Here is an 18,573-nt window from a genome sequence, read left to right on the forward strand (position 1 = left end):
TCACATTACAAACGAAATTCTACCAACCTAAAATATTTTGATAATCCTTCATTAAATCTTGTAGAACTTTACAAATTATTCGAAAAATATTATAAAGAAAAACGGGGGCTAAATTGACAATAAGTCAAACCATTTATTTGAAGTTAGAAAAGCAAATACTCTCTGAAAATAATGGTCTATGCTGTGAATTTGATTTTGCGCAGAATTTGCCACTACCAAAAATACCCGTGTCCGCGCAGTTTTACCAAACTTTAGCATGACTTTTTCTATTTAACGTACATGTACATACTACGAACCAGAGTTACAGGTTCCCTATCCTTGAGGGAATTGTAAAGAAGGGTGCTAACTCTGTTTGCAGTTTTATCAAATACGCGGTATTAAAAGAATTTGCTAAAGACAAGTTCAACAGCATAACATTATTTTCAGACTCATGTCCTGGACAAAATAAAAACTACACAGTGTTTCATTTTTTGGTTTTATTGTCCATTTATTTGCAAAGCGAGATTAAATATGTATTTCCAGTTCGAGGCCATTCCTATTGCCAGTGCGATAGGAATTTTGGCACATATTCCCAAAAGCTGAAAAAATTAGAACGAATGGAAACTGAAGCTGAATATGTAGAAACGATTCGCAATGCTCGTTCACCTTCATTCACAATGGTCGACAAGTGTGAAGATCTTCTGCAGGATTTTGAAAAATGTTTCAAAGGCAAAATGCGAAAGCAAAAAAATTTCCAAATCAGCAAAGCGTTCGTTTTGCATGTTTTTCCTGATGGAAAAGTAGATGTTTTTGACACTATGAGTTGCAAATCCAACCACTTTTTTCTTTAAACCTACGCTTAAACTAGAAAATCTTTCGAAAAGTCCTCCGCCCCGAATTGGATTAAAAGCTGCCAAAATAAAGGATGTAAAAAATCTCTTCCAGTATTTAGGCGCTAAAGGAAAAGAATTTTTCAAATCATATTTTTTAAAAGTACAAACTGAGAATCCAGATGCCGAAGAAACTGAAGAGAGTGACGAAAATGAGTAAAAGTAGTTTCTAATAAAATACTGTTTGATTAATTTATTCTTGTTCAATAATATGCATAATATTATATGTTAAATGTTTAATAAATAAATTATTTTAATGATAATATCTGGAGTTACTGTTGTGCATTTGTTTTGGTAAGATTGACTTGATCTTCAAGTCGTTCGCTGCAGCACGTACGTAGCCGGCCAGGCACGTTTTTGGGCAGCGTCAAGATTACCGCTTGGATTTTAAAACATTCATAATTTTTGAACTATTAATCCAATCGATCTAAAAATTTCCAGAAAACTTCTTTGAACATTAATGAACAACTGTCTCACTGAAAGCTTTCCGTAGCTTAAAATTCGTTCGCTAAACGAGGCGCTTGAAGGTTAAAATTCATGATTTTTGCATTGCCTCAAAAAAAATTAATTACTTTTTTGTTCATTACAATATTGTCGTTTTTCTTTCTTAGATAGTTTCAGAAGACTTAAACACGTACTTTGTATTGGGGAAATCGGGAAATGATGAAAATTGGCTAAATTAGCGCGAGTTGAAGTGAAAAAAGTTTGGAATTTTTCGTTTTAAAAAAATCCACTTTTTAACAATTATCTCAAAAACTACAAAACCTATAAATTTTTGCAAGAGGAAAAAAAGATGCGCCTTAAAATTCTCTACAAGTATCAGTCTTTGAGATTGAAATTAGAAAGATTTTTAAAATTGACATTCAGGACAATACTTCTCAGGCTGAATCCGGCCGGGTTCCCTTTTGGTCGCCAGCCGTTCAATTGCAAATCCCAAAAATGAATAATTTTGAATTTAAATCTTTTATTTTATAAATTTGAATTTTTCAAATTTTAAGAATTCACAATTTTAACTCTTCAAAATTTTAAAACTTTGAATTGAAAGCATTTAAAATAAAAGATTTTTTAATTTTTAAAATTCACAACCAATCATTCTGTAATTATCAGTATTAAATTCAACATTTCTTTAATTTGGAAGATTCCGAATTGAAAACTTGGCTTTTGATCTAACACATCATTCAATTTTAAGAATTGTGATTTATAAATGTTTTAAATTTAAGAGTCTTCAATTGTAATTCTTTAAAATTGAACTATAGAAAAACATTCAAAATCACATCTTTCTAAATTATACACATTAAGAATTGAAGAATCTTCAATTCTACATCTTCAGGATAGATCGATTTCATGAAAATGTCCCAAATGCTATGATTTAAAACTATAAACATTAAAAATTAAACAATTTGATCAATTTTTAATTTTTAATGTATTCAAAATGGATCAGTGGCCAAAAGAGGGAAAAATCAGAAAGATTCAGGAAACAAATATCACTTAAATATGTTATTTTTTTACTATACCTCATTAAATGAGTTTAAGTTACGCGTCCGAATAAAAAAATTAGGTGTACGTGAAAAAATAGTGAAAACAGAAAGGATTTCATCTTCCAGCTCGGACAAAAGAAACTCCCTCGTAAATTGGTTCCGTCAACCTAGAATAATTTGTGAAGAATCGAAAAATTGTTTTTAAACCGTCATGGAAATAGATTTTTTTTTAATCTCTTTTCATCGTTAGTTGACTTTGGCTTAAAATACAATTGAAGATAAATGAAGACTAAATTAGCAACTAATCTGGATGTCATGACTACAAATCAGAGTTTCAAATACAAGAGAAATTGCTTCTGCCTCGTGCAAGGTACTCCTAAGGTTTAGGAGTACTAAGCCTAAGGCCTAAGTACGCTTAAACACGCAAAACTTCTAATTTATAAAATTCTCAAGGTACAACTAAATTTATTTAGTTTCAGAAGTTGTAAACATGAGAAGAGATTTGTTAATTGGTTTTAAAATCACTTATTTTATTATAAAACTGCACTTTTTAAATAATATATATAATATGAATATATAATATAAATAATATTAATTCTATATTTATAAAGGGTTATCAATAATTAAATAAATGATACCCATTTTTCTTCATTTTTAACAACTATTTCGTATACTGTAATTTGAAATTCTACACAATTTAAAGAAATTTCTTGGTAAAACAAGTCGAATTTTCAAAGCCGTTATGCTGAAAATAAATTAAACTGGTAAGGGATATGCCTGAATAACCCTTTCTTGAGATCGCTTGTCCACTTCTTCTCGGACTAATTTTTATAATTTTAGATTGTTCGATTTTCAACTCTTTAACTTGAAGCTAATTAATTTTCAATGCCCGATTTTTTCATTTTTCAATGATTAGTCTCAGATTTATATTTTGAAAACGTATTTCAATCTTAAATTTTAAAAAATTTTAACTTCAATAATTCTAATTTATCGTTTAAAATTTTATTTTGGTAAGCAAAAACTCAAAAATTGTCTGCTAAACTTGAAAATTGCATTGAAACAAATTTTTATGGATTGGTTATCGACATATGAATTTTAATAAATATTTTTTTTCGATAATAGTTTTACTCTGTGCACCATATTTCAAGTTATAAACTACCAATCTAGTTGCAAAAGATATCAAGGCAAAGAACATGGAATGCGCAACGAATATTAGTGCCATTTTTTCTGAACAATTTGTAGTTGAAGTGGAGTGAATCAAGACATGATTTTAGAGGAAAGTAAACATACAAAATTTTGTAATCCAATCCACGGGAAATTTTGTTTAAGCGATTTTCAAGTTATTTAAATTTATTCAAATTAGAACCTGATGATAGAATTTAAAAAACTTAAGTTTTTTAACTTAAATTTGTAATTATTCTATTTATAATTTTTAATATTTAAAATGTGAGAGATTTATGTGAATGATTGATATTTAATTTTGTTTGTAAAAATTCAAAAATATTTGTCATGATTTGAAATTTTTGGATTTTCATTACCTCATTTTCCATTTTTCTGATCTTCAAAGCCTTGAATTTTTTAAATTTAAATCTTCTTATGTTTGAGATTTTTATTTTTGAATGACAAATTGACAATTTAAAAAAAATTAAACTATTCATTAAAAAATTTTCAGTTTAAAACAGAAATTTTTAAGAATCCTCGGCAGAGATAACGTTGCATCAACAAAAACCTGTTTTGTTGGATTTTTTTTTAAGTTGTGAGCATATGTAGATATATTTTGCTGTTTGTATATTACATAGTTAGTTCAATGACATATATACTACGACATAGAAGAGAAAACCTTGGACATAAATCTCTTTCTATACGATGAACTTAGTTCTAGAAAAGATTATCTACGCTGATATAACGTTATGTCTGTCGAGGCTATAATTGCCTAATTTTGAAGGCATAACATATAAAAACGTCCGATTTTAGAGCCTTTTTATTTAAAATAATACAGCATTGAAGGTTTCAATTTGAAATTGTTAAACTTTGAAACCTTGATTTTGAATTCCTTCAATATTTGTTAGAATAGTAAATTTTAAATCGCCTTAGTTTAATTATGCCCTAATTTGTTGCTGAATTTTAAATAATTAAGTTTTTCATGCAAAATGGCCAAAATCTTTTTCCAAAGAATTTTGTTCTTTTGCTAATTTTCAAATTGAAAGAAAATCGTAAAGTTTTTTTTAAGAGATCTCAAACTATCAATATATATATCCAGGACGTAATTGAAACTTCGTTCCTGGTCCCTATGTCACTGCCCGCCGCCCCTTCGTCCTTATTTTTATATTAATTACAAGACTTTCACACTTTGAATGAATCAAAACTATCTCAAATTTATGTATGCCTTATTGATGTATCTTTTTATGTAAAGCATGCAAAAAACGTTGACTACACGCGCGATTACCAGATTTTTATCTTAAGCAAATTTTAAATTAAAAAATAAAATTAAGATTCATCATAACGCAATTTTCGAAAATCATTTTTTTTTCAATTGAAAGGAATTTCATTATTTTGTTTTCGGGATATTAACTGCATAAAAAAATGTTCCATAAAATGTCAAAAAATTAATTTCGAAACAAATGTCAGTTAACAGGTTTAGCCCGTGGACCGTTCAATTGATATGTTAACTGCAGAATTGATATATAATATTTTTGTACAATATACACACAATGAAACCATTTCATTCTGGTTAAAAATACCAACTTGCGAGGAAAAACGCTACCATAACCTAAAGTTGGTCCAAATCTAAGTTTAATTTTAGAAGTCAAATGATCTTCGTTTAAAATTACTCATTTCTAGCGAAAAACGGTAACATAGCCCATAGTCGTTCAAATAATATAAATATTTTTTAAAAGGTAATTATTTTTATTAATATAGTACCAATTTTAGAAGAAAATCTCTATTGTAACATGACAACAAATTGCTTAAGATTTTAAATTCTACTTTCAAAAACACAAGAATAAGCCAAAAATGTTCGAAAATTTATTATCCTCTTTGAAATCCAAACATATGTCAAACATATGTTTGATTCAAACAAATATTTTTCTGAGTGTATAATGAAGTTTGTTTTAAAATGTCAATTTTTGGTGTAAAACGCTAACATATAATCTTGAATTGTGGAAAATAATGAATACTGATAATATTTGTTCAAAAATACTAATTCTCGATAAAAAAAATGAACACAACCTAACATTAAAAAAATGTAAGTCTTCGAAAGTTTATAATTTTATGTTAAAATTATTTTCTAATGGAAAATACTTATTTCTAACGAAAAGCAGTAACGTAAAAGATGCCGTTCAAAAACGACGTCACATCGTTAGGGGGTTGGAGGTGCATATTATGTGACACTTTGTGACGTATAGGGAGAGAATTTCATGCGAAATGTGACATTACGCATGGAAAATAAACATGTGTATAACAATTTTTGAAATAATTGAAAAAAATTATTTATTTTATTTTACAAGTAAATTATCCAAATATTATGTTTGTAACTTTGTACGATGTGTGTTTCATTTTAGGCGCTTATAAAATTAAATCGATGGAAAAATGTTGACTCAAGGGGGGTGGGGTGCTTGTGACGCTATCCGTGGGTTTCAATATCTGTATATGATTTTTAACAAAGAAGGGAAAGGGTGGAAAGTGTTAAAAATATTGTAACGTAGTTTTTTAATGTTCACAAAACATTTTTAATATTTTCAAAAAATTAGTAGACAATTTGAAAATTGTACTTTAACTGCGTAAGAGTATTTTAAAAACACAAATGTTCCTCAATCTGCATAAGACTTTCTAAAATTTTCTTCGACTTAATTTTCAAAATTTCAAATTTAAGATATAAAAGAACTTCAAGTAATGAAATGCCAATCAGATTTTCAAAAACAATGATTGCGAGATTTTCGAGATGTAAGGTTAAACCTCTTTTTCTTAGGCAGGAAAATTCCCCTATTCATCTCTTTCTCCTTTATTAAAAAGAATTCTTCTTTTTCTTCTGGTTTTCAAGGAACTTCGCATTTGTTCTATTTTTTTCTTGTTTTTTTTTCTTTCGCTTAAATGGGAATTTAATTCATAGAGCCCAAGAGAATCCAAATCGTTTTAGTTTAAAATTAAATTATTTTGTTGAATATGCAACTATTTAAGTTGAACTATTTTGTTAAAAGTTAATTTTTTTGGTTAAACATTCATATCTTTGTTTGAAAATTTAGTATTCCCTTTTTATAAATATAATCTTCTTGGTAAAAAAAATCATCTTTTGGGTTGAATGTTGAACTGTTTTCATGGAAATTCATGTTTTTAAAATTAATCATTTTAATTGAAAATTCATCTGTTTGCTTTGAAATTTAACTATTTTGTTTAAAATTCGTTTCGTTAGTTAATAATTTATTTATTAACAAAAATTATTATCATTACATTTTTGTTTATAAACTGATCTTTTCTTTTCTTTTGTAGAAAATTCCTCTTATTTGGTAGAAAATTAATTTTCTTAATTCAAACTTAATTCCTTTTGGTTAAAAATGCACCTTTTTGGTAATATTAATCTATTTTGCTTAAGGATTCAACTATTATGTTAAAACAATTTTTATTTCAGTTTAACTGTTTTGCATTTCATCATAAAATATATTTTGGTAAAATATGAACTACATATGTCATTTTTCTTTCACAATAAATCTTTTTTGGCTGTAAAATAAAGTACTTGGTTTAAGGTTAAACTACTTTAGGAAAACTTAATTTATATTGCTTTGAAGATTCATCACTTCAGTTGAAAATTTATATTTTTGTGTCAAAAATTTAACCATTTGGTGGACAATTAATTTTTTTGATAGAAAATAATATTTTCGGATTGAAAAACTGTTTTGTAGATAATCCGTGTTTTTTAATCAAAATTCAACAATTTTTTCAAAAATTCGTATTTTTCTAATGCAATATAAATTTTTATTTTTTATTTTAAGATTCACCTCTTTGGTCTGAAATTTATTCATTATAAGTTGAAAATTAAAATATTTAATAAGAAAATTTGTATTTTGTTAAGAATACATCTTTTTGATCGGAGAATTAATCTTGTTTGTTGAAATTTTATCTTTTTGGTTGTGGATTCAACTACTTGGTTTAAATTTCGTATTTTGTGGTTGAATGATACAGTTTGAAAATTCTTTTTGTTATTGTTAAAAATCTTATGGTTCCATTTTTTGTTCTAAAAATGTATTTTTTTGTTGTTGAAAATTCAACTATTTGGTTTAGAATTCATATTTCTTCATTGAAAATGCATCTATTTGATTTAGGGTTCAACTACAGTGAAACTCTACTATAGCGCGGATTTTGGGGCTGAGGGTGGGTGGGAATTAACTCATTATAGCCCGCTCCGCTTTTGTTTGTTCACGCTTCGGTTCTCAGAAGGGCTATAGTCATCTAAAAAATTCGTCTCTTTGGCTTAAAAATTTGACTGTTTTGGTTTTTGTTTGAATTTGAATTTTTTTTCTTATATTGAAATTTGACTCTTTGTGTGAAAATGCATTTTTGTTGAATAACAATGAAACTATTTGGATAAAGTCGTATTTTTATTCGAAAATTCAATTGTTTTGTTAGAAATTCTTCCTTTTAGATTGAAAATTCATTCTTTATGGTAGAAAAGTTTCTTTATTGGTTAAAAATTAATATTTTAGGGGAAATAACCGGTAATAAAAAATAAGCAAAAATTGGTAACTTAGTTGATTGTCGGCCCTTAACCTGAATGAAAAATATCTAAATTATACAACTTATATCAAATAAGCAAACATCCAAATAAATACATTGCTCAATGCTAACAACTGGAGCATTTTCCATAAACAAGTGCGATCATATGTCTATATAGAAGTAGACATCTCCCCTAAAGAGCTCGCGTCGATGCAGTGAATGCAGTGGGGGTTGATCATCAGACACCCCTCCGAATTTCAGGCCACGTGTTTAAGGGCGCATGCGTGGATCGTTAAACGTGTGCACATAAATGCAGAAAACAGCCGGGGCTATATGCACGTATATAAATTCCCATACAAGTGCGTACTTGTATTATAGTGTACGTATGATAAACTCATGAAGGAAAAGTACCCCTTCGCGGGCTTTCCATGATATAACATAACGTATCTATAAGCTAGCTATAGTTAACATCTGTTGAGGGCGCTAGAGTATAACAAACACCTGGCGACCCACAACCCCTTACCCCCTCGCTGTTTCAGACAGGGTGCCCTGGATAGCATGGACGTTAGATTCGTGTTCCTCGTACTGGGAATCGTCGGTTTGATGGCGGCCGGCGTTAGTTCTAGAATTGGATCCTTTGCCAGGATTGCACAGTTTTTCCTGGCTGCAGCAATCATACCTCTTCTCTACAGGTTTCATCGCAAACTTTACATCATCATCAGGACACTTCCGCGAGACATCAAGTAAGTCCTATCCTTGGTACCTTTTATACACATACGTATCGATTTCTTATTTTCATCCCTTATTTTATAATTTATCAGATAATTATACCTTGTTTCACACTTAAAGTTGAGTCCGTTTTATTTAACGTTTTTATGTATACCGTCTGATTTATTTATGACATGGCTATTTATGACATAAGAAATGGCAACATTCAGGGAATTTCTGAAGATGCACTCCAAGTAACTGTCAAAAATAATAATCAAAGCTTGCAACTAGTCACGTTTAGTCACTTTTTAAAGATGAAGTCAGTATAGTCACTTTTTTGAACAAATTAGCAAATGGGCTAACCAATATTGAATTCAGGTCTATGCCTATTTCGAAATTTTCTTGAATTCTTTTGAAATATCTTAGGCTATTTCAAAAGACTCCAATGAATGTTTAAAAGCTTTAAATAATTTTAAGAATTCAATGTGTATGAAATATTTTAGAAAAATTTTTAAAGTTTTCAAGGAATTTACAAGAATTTAATGATTCTAAGGAATTCAAACTAGTTTTATTGCCGTTGAGAAGATTTTCTTATAATATTTCGAAAGATATGGAACGATTTTAAAGGTCCTATAAGGTTATATGATATTTAAAATGATTCCAAGGGATTTTTTAACTGTTCCGAGGATTTAAGGAAATATCAAATTTCCTAATCTTTCATAAGATTTTATATTATTGAAAAAATTGGTAATTCATGATTTTAAATGTAAATGTGCTTTAATCTACTTATATATAAGATTCTATGGATTGAAAATATTACAAGATTAGAATGTTGGCCCGAATTTTAGTATTTAAATATTAATAGTCAGGTAAAATGAAAAAATAGTCGGGGAAAAGTTAGGACATTTTTGAAATAAAGTTTTGAGGCCACCCTTAAATATTGCAATTGCATCTGGAATTTTTTATTTAAAATTAACCAGTTTGTAAAGGTTTGATTTAGTTTTTAATACTAAATTTGAGAAAATTTCAATGTTTTATATCATTGAGTTTTAAATGTCGAATTATCAAATGTTTCAGTTTTTAAAGGGACTAAATCTTAAAATTGGTCAATCTTCATGTCTTAATTTTGAAGATTTAGATTTTTTAGTTTCTTAATTTTTACATTCTTCTAATCAATGACAAGGTATTAGTTTACATTTAGTTTAATCCTGAATGTTACATATTTTATAATATACAGTTTTTATTCTTACAACTCAAATGGTTTAATTTTTGCATAAAGGGACAATTCCAAATTTTCTGAAAGCATCTGTAATATCGGGACTACAACATTCCCAATTTTCCTTACAGTAAAAAAAAAACAATTCAAGTTTTCTAAGTGAAAAATTAAGACCCATTTTTACGGCTGTTTTAATGTAATAACGTTACATTCATTCAATATTCTTATCCCTACTATGAAAAAATACGCGTTATCCAGTATTTCCTGGTATCAAAAATGTACCACCCACCCCTATTTCAAATAGAAGAGCGTTAGTCCAAAAATATGAAGAACCCTATGTAATTTTACAAAATTAAAATTGTTATTGTGCACTACAAATTATTTACGTTAACGATAGTTGAAATTGGTAAAGTTTCGAAATCCTCGAATTTTAAATATTTCAATTTGACATTTTACAAATTCTATAAGCACTTCAAATTCATAACTATTCAATTTACCTCGCAATTTACAACACTTTGAATTAAAAATTGCTCAATTTGAATCAATTAAAAAAATCTTGAATCCTGAATGTTTAATCCTGGATTTTTTTTATTTAAAGATATATAGATAGAAGTTGTTCAATTTTATGCCTTAACTTCAAAATTTTATAATTTTAAATACTTCTCATTCTGAATATGTTCCATTTTAAAAGTTCTAATAATTTTTTATCTTATAGGCTTCAATTTTAGAGTATTCAGCTCGGGTAAAAACTTCAAAGTAAAAAATAATACTTAAAATATTTGCACCTTAAAACTTTTCTTCCCTTCGATTTAGAGATTTTTATATTTCTGAATTAAGTTGATCTGTTGTGTACTTAATTATGAAATTCCCGTTTTCGTTTGTTTTAGAAATGTCTAAAATTATTAATAACTGGGTAGTCGTAATAGTAGTAGTAGGTTTTTTTTATTTTTTAATTTTCTAAGTATATAATCAAAATGAATCCATTTGTATGAATACTTAGTTTAAGTTTCACTCTATACATATGTGAGTTTTTGTTTTGCTGCGCCAAAAAAACTTTAGTGAATTTTAAGTGGAATGATAACGGAACCTTGAGTGACCTTTTCGGAACTAAAAATTAATACAATATATACAATATATTTTTTCTGAAGTAAAAAACACAAAAATTTTAAAACAGCTGTCTCAGAATTAATCTCAAATCCTCAGAGCTAGTTCAATCGTAGAAAAAGACACATTTTATCCGACCAAAAATGATTATAAACTCACCTCATGAAAGTGAATACAAAAATAATAATGTCTTCTACTTTTCTTATTTATCACAAATTCAAATAAACTTTACCATTCGTTTCTACTAATAATCAGTAATTGTCTACTAGTAATTTATAGTTTTATTTTATTTAGTATTTTTCTGATAACTCAGAGTTAGAGAGTATGAATTCCATTTTTTCTCCCCTTATGTGCACAATTTCCTGCAGCTCTTACATTGAACAATTTGAATCGATTTTCCATTTTTCACTTACTATTTGTTAAAACAGTGAGGGAAGTGAATTTATGCAATAGTAATAACAGAGGAGTGTACTAAATCGTTTGAACAAACGGTCGCGCGTAAGATAAAATCGATAGAAAAACGTTCAACGCCACGCTCAAAGTTCGACAATAATAAAAAGAATAGATTGGGAGCTAATGTATATTACAAGAGTGGCATCATGTTTGAAAATTAGAGCATTACATTTATGCAAGGACGGCGTTTAATAGTTTATCCCTCATAACTTATTATGACAAATTGACAATCTCGCTGATAAAAAACACAGCAAAAATGATTAAAGTTATATTTCAAATGCTTTCAACTAATATTAGGGGTATTTTTATTTTCTTATCTCTAAGAAACAAGATATAAATATAGTTATCATACTGAAAAATTGATTAAAAATATTTAAATTCATAAAGTTCTTTCGTTTGTATTTCTGGTTGATCATCACTTTATTACAGTTTTACTTTCTTAGGTTAATATCTACAGTACACGTGTTTTGATTATTTATTCAGTGGATCATAGATAATACCCTAATTTCATGCACTTAAAATTCTAAACAGTTTCTGTATTATCAGCATCGTAATGTCTAACTTTGTACAATTTTTCTTTATTTAAAATCATGAAAATTATTTTTTTCTGCTTCCAGATTTCTCTATCGCTATGTTAACGCTGACCTGGAAACAAGAGGTTTCGTTCGAAATAACAGTACAGTCATGAAACTCTTTAGGGAAAGGGCTCGTTTGTATCCAAATAAACCCTGCTTTATTTTCGAAGGACGGATTTGGACAAATGCTGATGTGAGTATATAATAAATCAATATTTATAAATTGATAAAAAATGCCCCTATCAAAGTAAAAGCTAACATTTGAACCAATTTATCTTTATTATTTTATTAATTCTTGTTGACAAATACACCAAAATGTATAATTATCGTTATTATCTTTCATACAGAAGTTGCGGGATAATAATATTCGTTACATAAATTAACCTTTGCTCTAATAATAATATTGCGCAGATTTAATTACACTTGGCGACTTTCTACTTTTTTAACATTAAAAGCAATATTTCAATATCAGCCTAGTTTAATCTGATGTGAGTGAGGAAATGTCAGCCTCATGTGAAGTGGAATCATAAAGTTCAAAGTACACGAGGAGATGCAACAAAGTTTAGTTGGGTCGGATTCCCACGTGTTGGCTTTCATTAGCCTACCTATTTCCAGGCTATTTTATTCGAGAAAAGAGAAATAAAAGAAGGCTAACGTACTTTGAAAAACTGCTAAATGCTCAAATGCTCAAAATGTTCAAATTTACAGCGTAAAATAGAATTATTGTCTTATTTATTCAATCACTGAACGTAAGCGTAGAAGCTTTCAACGAAAGAAAAGTCGAGTCAATCGATAAATAATCTGGTAATGGGTGCGAGAATAGATGCAGCAAAATAGGTATTTTATGCAACAATATATGTGTGAAGACTGAATTTTAATGAATGACATATAAACAATTCTGCATTGCGTATTTTCAGACTATTGATTGTCGGAGAATTATAATTAAAATTTCTTTCTTAAATTCATACATTCATTTTTATTTCATAGTGACTTTAGAATTTATGAAGCAAATAAACTTTTTATATCGAGACCTAAAATTATGAAAAGAATGTAATAAAATAAAATTTAATTTATAGAAGAAAAAAACCATAATTTTCACAGCAAGAATTTCTTATTACGAATTTTGAAGAAAAATGCGACTAATCGACTTCCTATTTTCCTCACTTGCCAAATTTGTAATTAATAGAGTTTAAAATTGAGCAATTTCTAATTTTGTGAATCCGAATGCAAATTTTTTATTTTTTTGAATTGCAAGCGTTAACAGTTGGACATTTTGACGTCGCAAAAGTTAAAAATCGATTAATTTCTAATTCAATTACAATCTTCATATTCTCCTCCCTATTTTTAGTATTTGCCATTTTTAACAAGAAATCCTCTTCTTTTCTCTGTTTTTAAGAAACTTTCCCCTTTCTCACTTTTTCGCTTAAATGCGAACTGAATTAATGGCACCCACTAAGAAAATCAACTATTTTTATTTAAAAATTAATTCTTTTTGGTTATAAATTTGTTTGTTTGGTTATAAATATAATTATTTTATTGACAATTTATATTTTTTGTTCGAAAATTGAACTATTTTGTCGAATATTCGCCTTTTTTAGGATAGAAAATTCATCCCCCTTGATTGAAAATGACTGTTTTATAGTAGAAAAGTCATAGTTTTTCGTTTAAAAACTCATCTTTGTTAGTTGAAAATTCATCTATTTTGTTCATAAATTGTCTTTTTTATTGAAAGTGTAACTATTTTCATTTAGTACAACGGTTTGCTTCAAATTTTTTATTTTTTCTTTATTCGACTTTTCAGGCTGATCATTAAACTCGCTTCTTCTAAAATATTCGTTTCTCTTTACTTGAAAATTCAACTAGTTTTTTGAATTTTAATCTTTTTTGATTCGTAATTAATCTTTCGGATTTGAAAGTCAACTGTTTTTTTACACTATTCGACTTTTTAATTTGAAAACTCAACTCTTTTATTAAATGTTCGTATTTGGGTTGAGAAGCGTTTCACATTAAATTCATTATAATTTCCCATTTAAATTATACATTCTGAAATTAAAATCTTCATTCTTAAGTAATTTAAAAGTTGTATAAATTATACACTTCTCTCATTTTAAAATGATCAAAGTTGACAAGTTTAACAGTTCAGAACAAATTATTTTACACCCAGATTCAAAATCCTTCAAGTTGAATAACTATTAATCAAATTTTTTTACTATAAAGTCTATTTTGATTGTCCAAAAAATATTTGAAAATCAATGGAAATTGTATGCTCTTTATTCCTAAACAAATAAAGTTATTACTTTAGTCAATCAGTATCTGATACTGCTTTTTTCATTATCCTTAAAAATTTTTTGCGGCTTTTTGCGGACCTTTTTTAAAATTCAGTGCGACTTTCTTTGTAATTTTATGCAACTAATGCGACTTTTTTGCAGGCTTCTTTAGATCCGAGCCCTCACTAGTGTAAAGGATTCCTTTGTTACATGAAAAAAACGATGTCTACAGTGTTTAAAAGTTTCAATCTCGAATCAACTCATTTTTATTATGGCATTTATAAAACTGCAAAATATTAATTTCACTAAAGAGATCTGAATTTATGAAAATAATAATTAATTTGAATATTTCTCATGTTTATACCTAAAAATCTTTCGACTTCATTATTATAAAAAAAAGTTTAATTTGTATTGTACACTTTAATTGCATTTATTTTTATTATAAAATTGTTACAAAGAATATAATATGTTTGTGATAATAAATTTCCAGCACGGATCGATTGACCATTTTTTTAAATTATTTTAATTGATATTTTTAAGGTAAAATACATTAAAATGATGCAGCACTTGCTTTGAATTAATTTTCGAATTTAGATTTAACTATAACTTATATTTAGCTATTTCATTATTGTATTGTAATAATTAATTCAAATTATTTTAATTAAAATAAAATAAAGAATATTTTGAGGGAAATTTTCAAGGCTTTCAAGATCGAAAACATCTAAACTGAATCGCTTTTTGTTATAGAGCATTGGAAATATTCTTATACTTTAACTCAAAGAAAAGATAGTTCATGGGATTTTCTACATTATTTTCAGAATCACTAATTTAGAAACTAGAAAATACTGGATATATAATTTTTGGCCCAGGATTATCTTCTTCTGATAGAATTAAGTTTGGTTTCTCTTTTTTATCAGAGATCAAAGATTTAATATTAAATATACATTGTAACACGTTGTAAATTAAAACTGTAATTTTTCTTTTCAGATAGACAAATACAGTAATCAAATAGCTTCAGTTTTCCAAAAAGCTGGTTATTCAAAAGGTGATGCAGTTGCGTTGATGATGCCTAACAGGCCAGAATTCGTAGCTACGTGGCTAGGTTTGGGAAAAATTGGTGTTATTACAGCTTTGATTAATACCAATTTACGTGCAAATCCGTTAGTCCACTGCTTAAGTGTAGCAAAAGCGAAAGGCATCATCTACACCGAGGAAGTATCATCTGGTAAATATCCTTCTTTCGATAAATCAATCAGTCTTAAAACTGAAGTACGCAAACATTGATCAATTTTGAGCTTCTTCTCAATTTTTAAAAATATCCTTAAATTATCCCATCATATTTTGCAATCTAGATCCAAATTATTTCGAACAGCTCATTCTCATTTATATAGCGACTCAGGGATATTTTTCAAACGGTACATTGATTAAAACTCTTCCTATTATCTTTGGTGAAACTTTTTTGCTCATAATAAATACTATAATCTGAGATATGAACTGCAAAACAAAGTGGTAACACTTAAAATATACTTATCTTTTTAATTAACAAATTGAGGTTAACATGTGGTCATGTGAAACAAATATTTTCTCGTTCCTTATCACTCAAAATTTTTTGTATTCAAAACTGAATATACCATGTTTTTTTACTTTTTGATTATATGATTGAGCGTTTGGATGCAATAATAGCTCTTGCATTTTTAGAAGTTACTTATTTTTCATTTATTCTTCATGACTTTGTGTGCAAAAAAAACGAAAAACAAGCGACTTCTGAAAATACAAGTAGGCTATTATTGCACCCAACGGTTCAATTATATATTTTTTTAGATAAAACAATAACTCTATGTCAAAAAACGTGTGGTTACAGCTATCGATGAAATTAGGGACACAATAGTGCATGTAGAGAAGTTCAAGCAGGGATGTGGCTTAAGTATCTCCACAGATGGTGCCAAGAATCTCGACCAACTTTTGTCAGAAGCTAGCACTCAACAGCCAATTGTGGATGAAGAACCTGGATATAGAGACAAATTACTGTATATATACACGAGTGGTACCACTGGGCTACCAAAAGCGGCTCTGATACCAAACTCAAGGTACTGAATTCAATTTTAATCCTACTATTTTTCAAGCAATATAAGGTGATTTTTTTATTTGAGAAATAACGATCAAGCTTATTTTGTCATTGGCACAACAAGACTTTCTGTGTCACTTGGTCTTATTCTTTATTCATGATTATTGAGCCATACATGTAGGTCAACTTTGACACATCTTAAGAATTGGTGAAACAAGCACCGCGATCGATGGTCTCTGCAGTTTAACTGCAAATTAAGGTTCAAACTATATTGTTATAACGACTTTGGCTCATATCGACCCTTGCCTTACTTCTTGCTTAAATTAACTACGAATGACTTAACTTAATCCAAACTTGGATTAGGTTCTAATAATAAATTTCCACTAAGTTGACGTGTCCATATGACAAGGTTTTATTTTAGCATATGCATACTGGAAGGTCTTATCTCGGGAGTCCGAATTAAAACGTTATATTTCATTGATGAAATCTGGAAGCTTGCAAATTGGGATGTAAATTGTATTAGCAGCCTCTTCGAGACATAACCTTTCTATTTGCACGATTTGAACTAGAACCTTATCACTTGGGCACGTTGAATTTTAAGCTTTAGGTTCGGTGATATAGTTCTGATTTTCCTCATCAGAGTCCAAATGACACGGTCCCATGTTGGAGAAACGAAATGGAAAAGGAGCTAACTCGTGAAGTCCAAATGAAAAGTTGCTACACAGTTGAGGGCGCTGATGTTCCCAATACAATTTATACGTTATGTTGAAGCTTCGAGAGCTCGCCACGTGAGCTAGCAACTTCTCATTTTGTCCCCTCGAGTTAGCACCTTTTCATTTTCTCTCGAACGAGATGTAATTTTCTCATTTGGACACGTCGATATTATAGATTAATAGAATAGATTAAATAAAAAAAATAAAATTATGTCCCATTATCAGAGGAAATGCTCTTTTTAAAATAATCAAGAAGTTAATGAGCAACGCAACGTGAGAGTTCTTGTTTCATTTAAAATTTAGATGAAAAGCAAACGACCCTCTTGCAAATGATACTAAATTGAGTTCTAATTCTGTGTTAATGAAGCATATTAAGGGGATGTTAGCTTTGTCATTAGACCCATACATCTAATAATAATAACGAAATGAGTAGAAATGACAGAAAAAGAAGGAATTTTCAGCTAAGTATAGTTGAGATCTTATGACATTTTTAAATATTACATAGTTTTCCACAGTGATATATGAAGCGGGTGTAAGGTAGTAAGTACTGGATTTAATGAACGATCCATAATCTTGTCAGGGAGGCCCCACAACTTGAGGAGAATGAAATTAGAGTGGAGCAGAGTCGCACTCTTCTATTTCTCTTTTTCATACAATAAAGAAATATTGATTTAATTTTTTTAAACAGTTATGAAAAAGTGCAGGATGACTATTTAGAATTAATCTCATTTTGGAATAATCTTTCTTAGCATTTAAAAAATTAATAATGAAAAAAATAAGGTTAAAATGTTCCTTTAGTAAAACATTAAAGTGTCACTTCTTTATTTTTAACTTATTAATTTCTTTATATATTTATAATTGAAGTAAATACTAGTAGTATTTATAAACTTGAAAAATTAATGAGGAATTATTAATATGAAGGGATTTTAATAAGGAAAACTTTTATTTCTTATCGACGTCTACCAGATAATAATTAATCATTGCCATTGATTAGATCATTGCCTGGAAGATTTCTCTAAGAAATCATGTTTTCTTTTTTTGGAGTCCAACATTTTATCGTACCCAGACGTTAAAATAACAAAGTTATTTCCATCCTAGATCTTTTTATACTTAGAATGATTAACTTATACCATTTATATAGCTTTCGAAACTCAAAAATTTTTAATTTCAGAATGCAGTTACGAACTGAATAATTTGATCGACTCTTCCAATAAATGATGTTATACCAATCCAAACTTGATTAAATTGGTAAAATATTCCTCAGTATACAATAAAATAAATGGGTTTCTTCAAGCAAGGCGTTTTTCACCTGAATGACTTTCAAATTTGAGCAATTATGTATAGTGTCAATGTATTTTTACAACAAAAAAAAAACACAATAAATTGTAACAATATAAAAATGGTAAAAAAATGTCATTT

At 28.4% G+C, this 18,573-nt stretch overlaps 1 protein-coding gene across 3 annotated transcripts in view; it reads left to right on the forward strand.

Moving 5' to 3' along the window:
* The window catches only part of LOC117179875 (long-chain fatty acid transport protein 4-like), a 58,285-nt gene that overhangs the window by 27,195 nt on the left and 12,517 nt on the right, over positions 1–18,573 (forward strand). For 2 of the 3 annotated variants that reach the window (XM_033372045.1, XM_033372046.1), the window contains exons 2-5: positions 8,593–8,796; positions 12,152–12,302; positions 15,364–15,601; positions 16,238–16,463. In XM_033372045.1, the coding sequence (XP_033227936.1) occupies positions 8,593–8,796; positions 12,152–12,302; positions 15,364–15,601; positions 16,238–16,463 (819 nt within the window). The remainder of the gene's footprint in view (positions 1–8,592; positions 8,797–12,151; positions 12,303–15,363; positions 15,602–16,237; positions 16,464–18,573) is intronic. The other variant, XM_033372047.1, reaches the window with a different exon arrangement.

The sequence above is a fragment of the Belonocnema kinseyi genome, chromosome 9, assembly GCF_010883055.1.
Source record: "Belonocnema kinseyi isolate 2016_QV_RU_SX_M_011 chromosome 9, B_treatae_v1, whole genome shotgun sequence".
NCBI lineage: Eukaryota > Metazoa > Arthropoda > Insecta > Hymenoptera > Cynipidae > Belonocnema > Belonocnema kinseyi.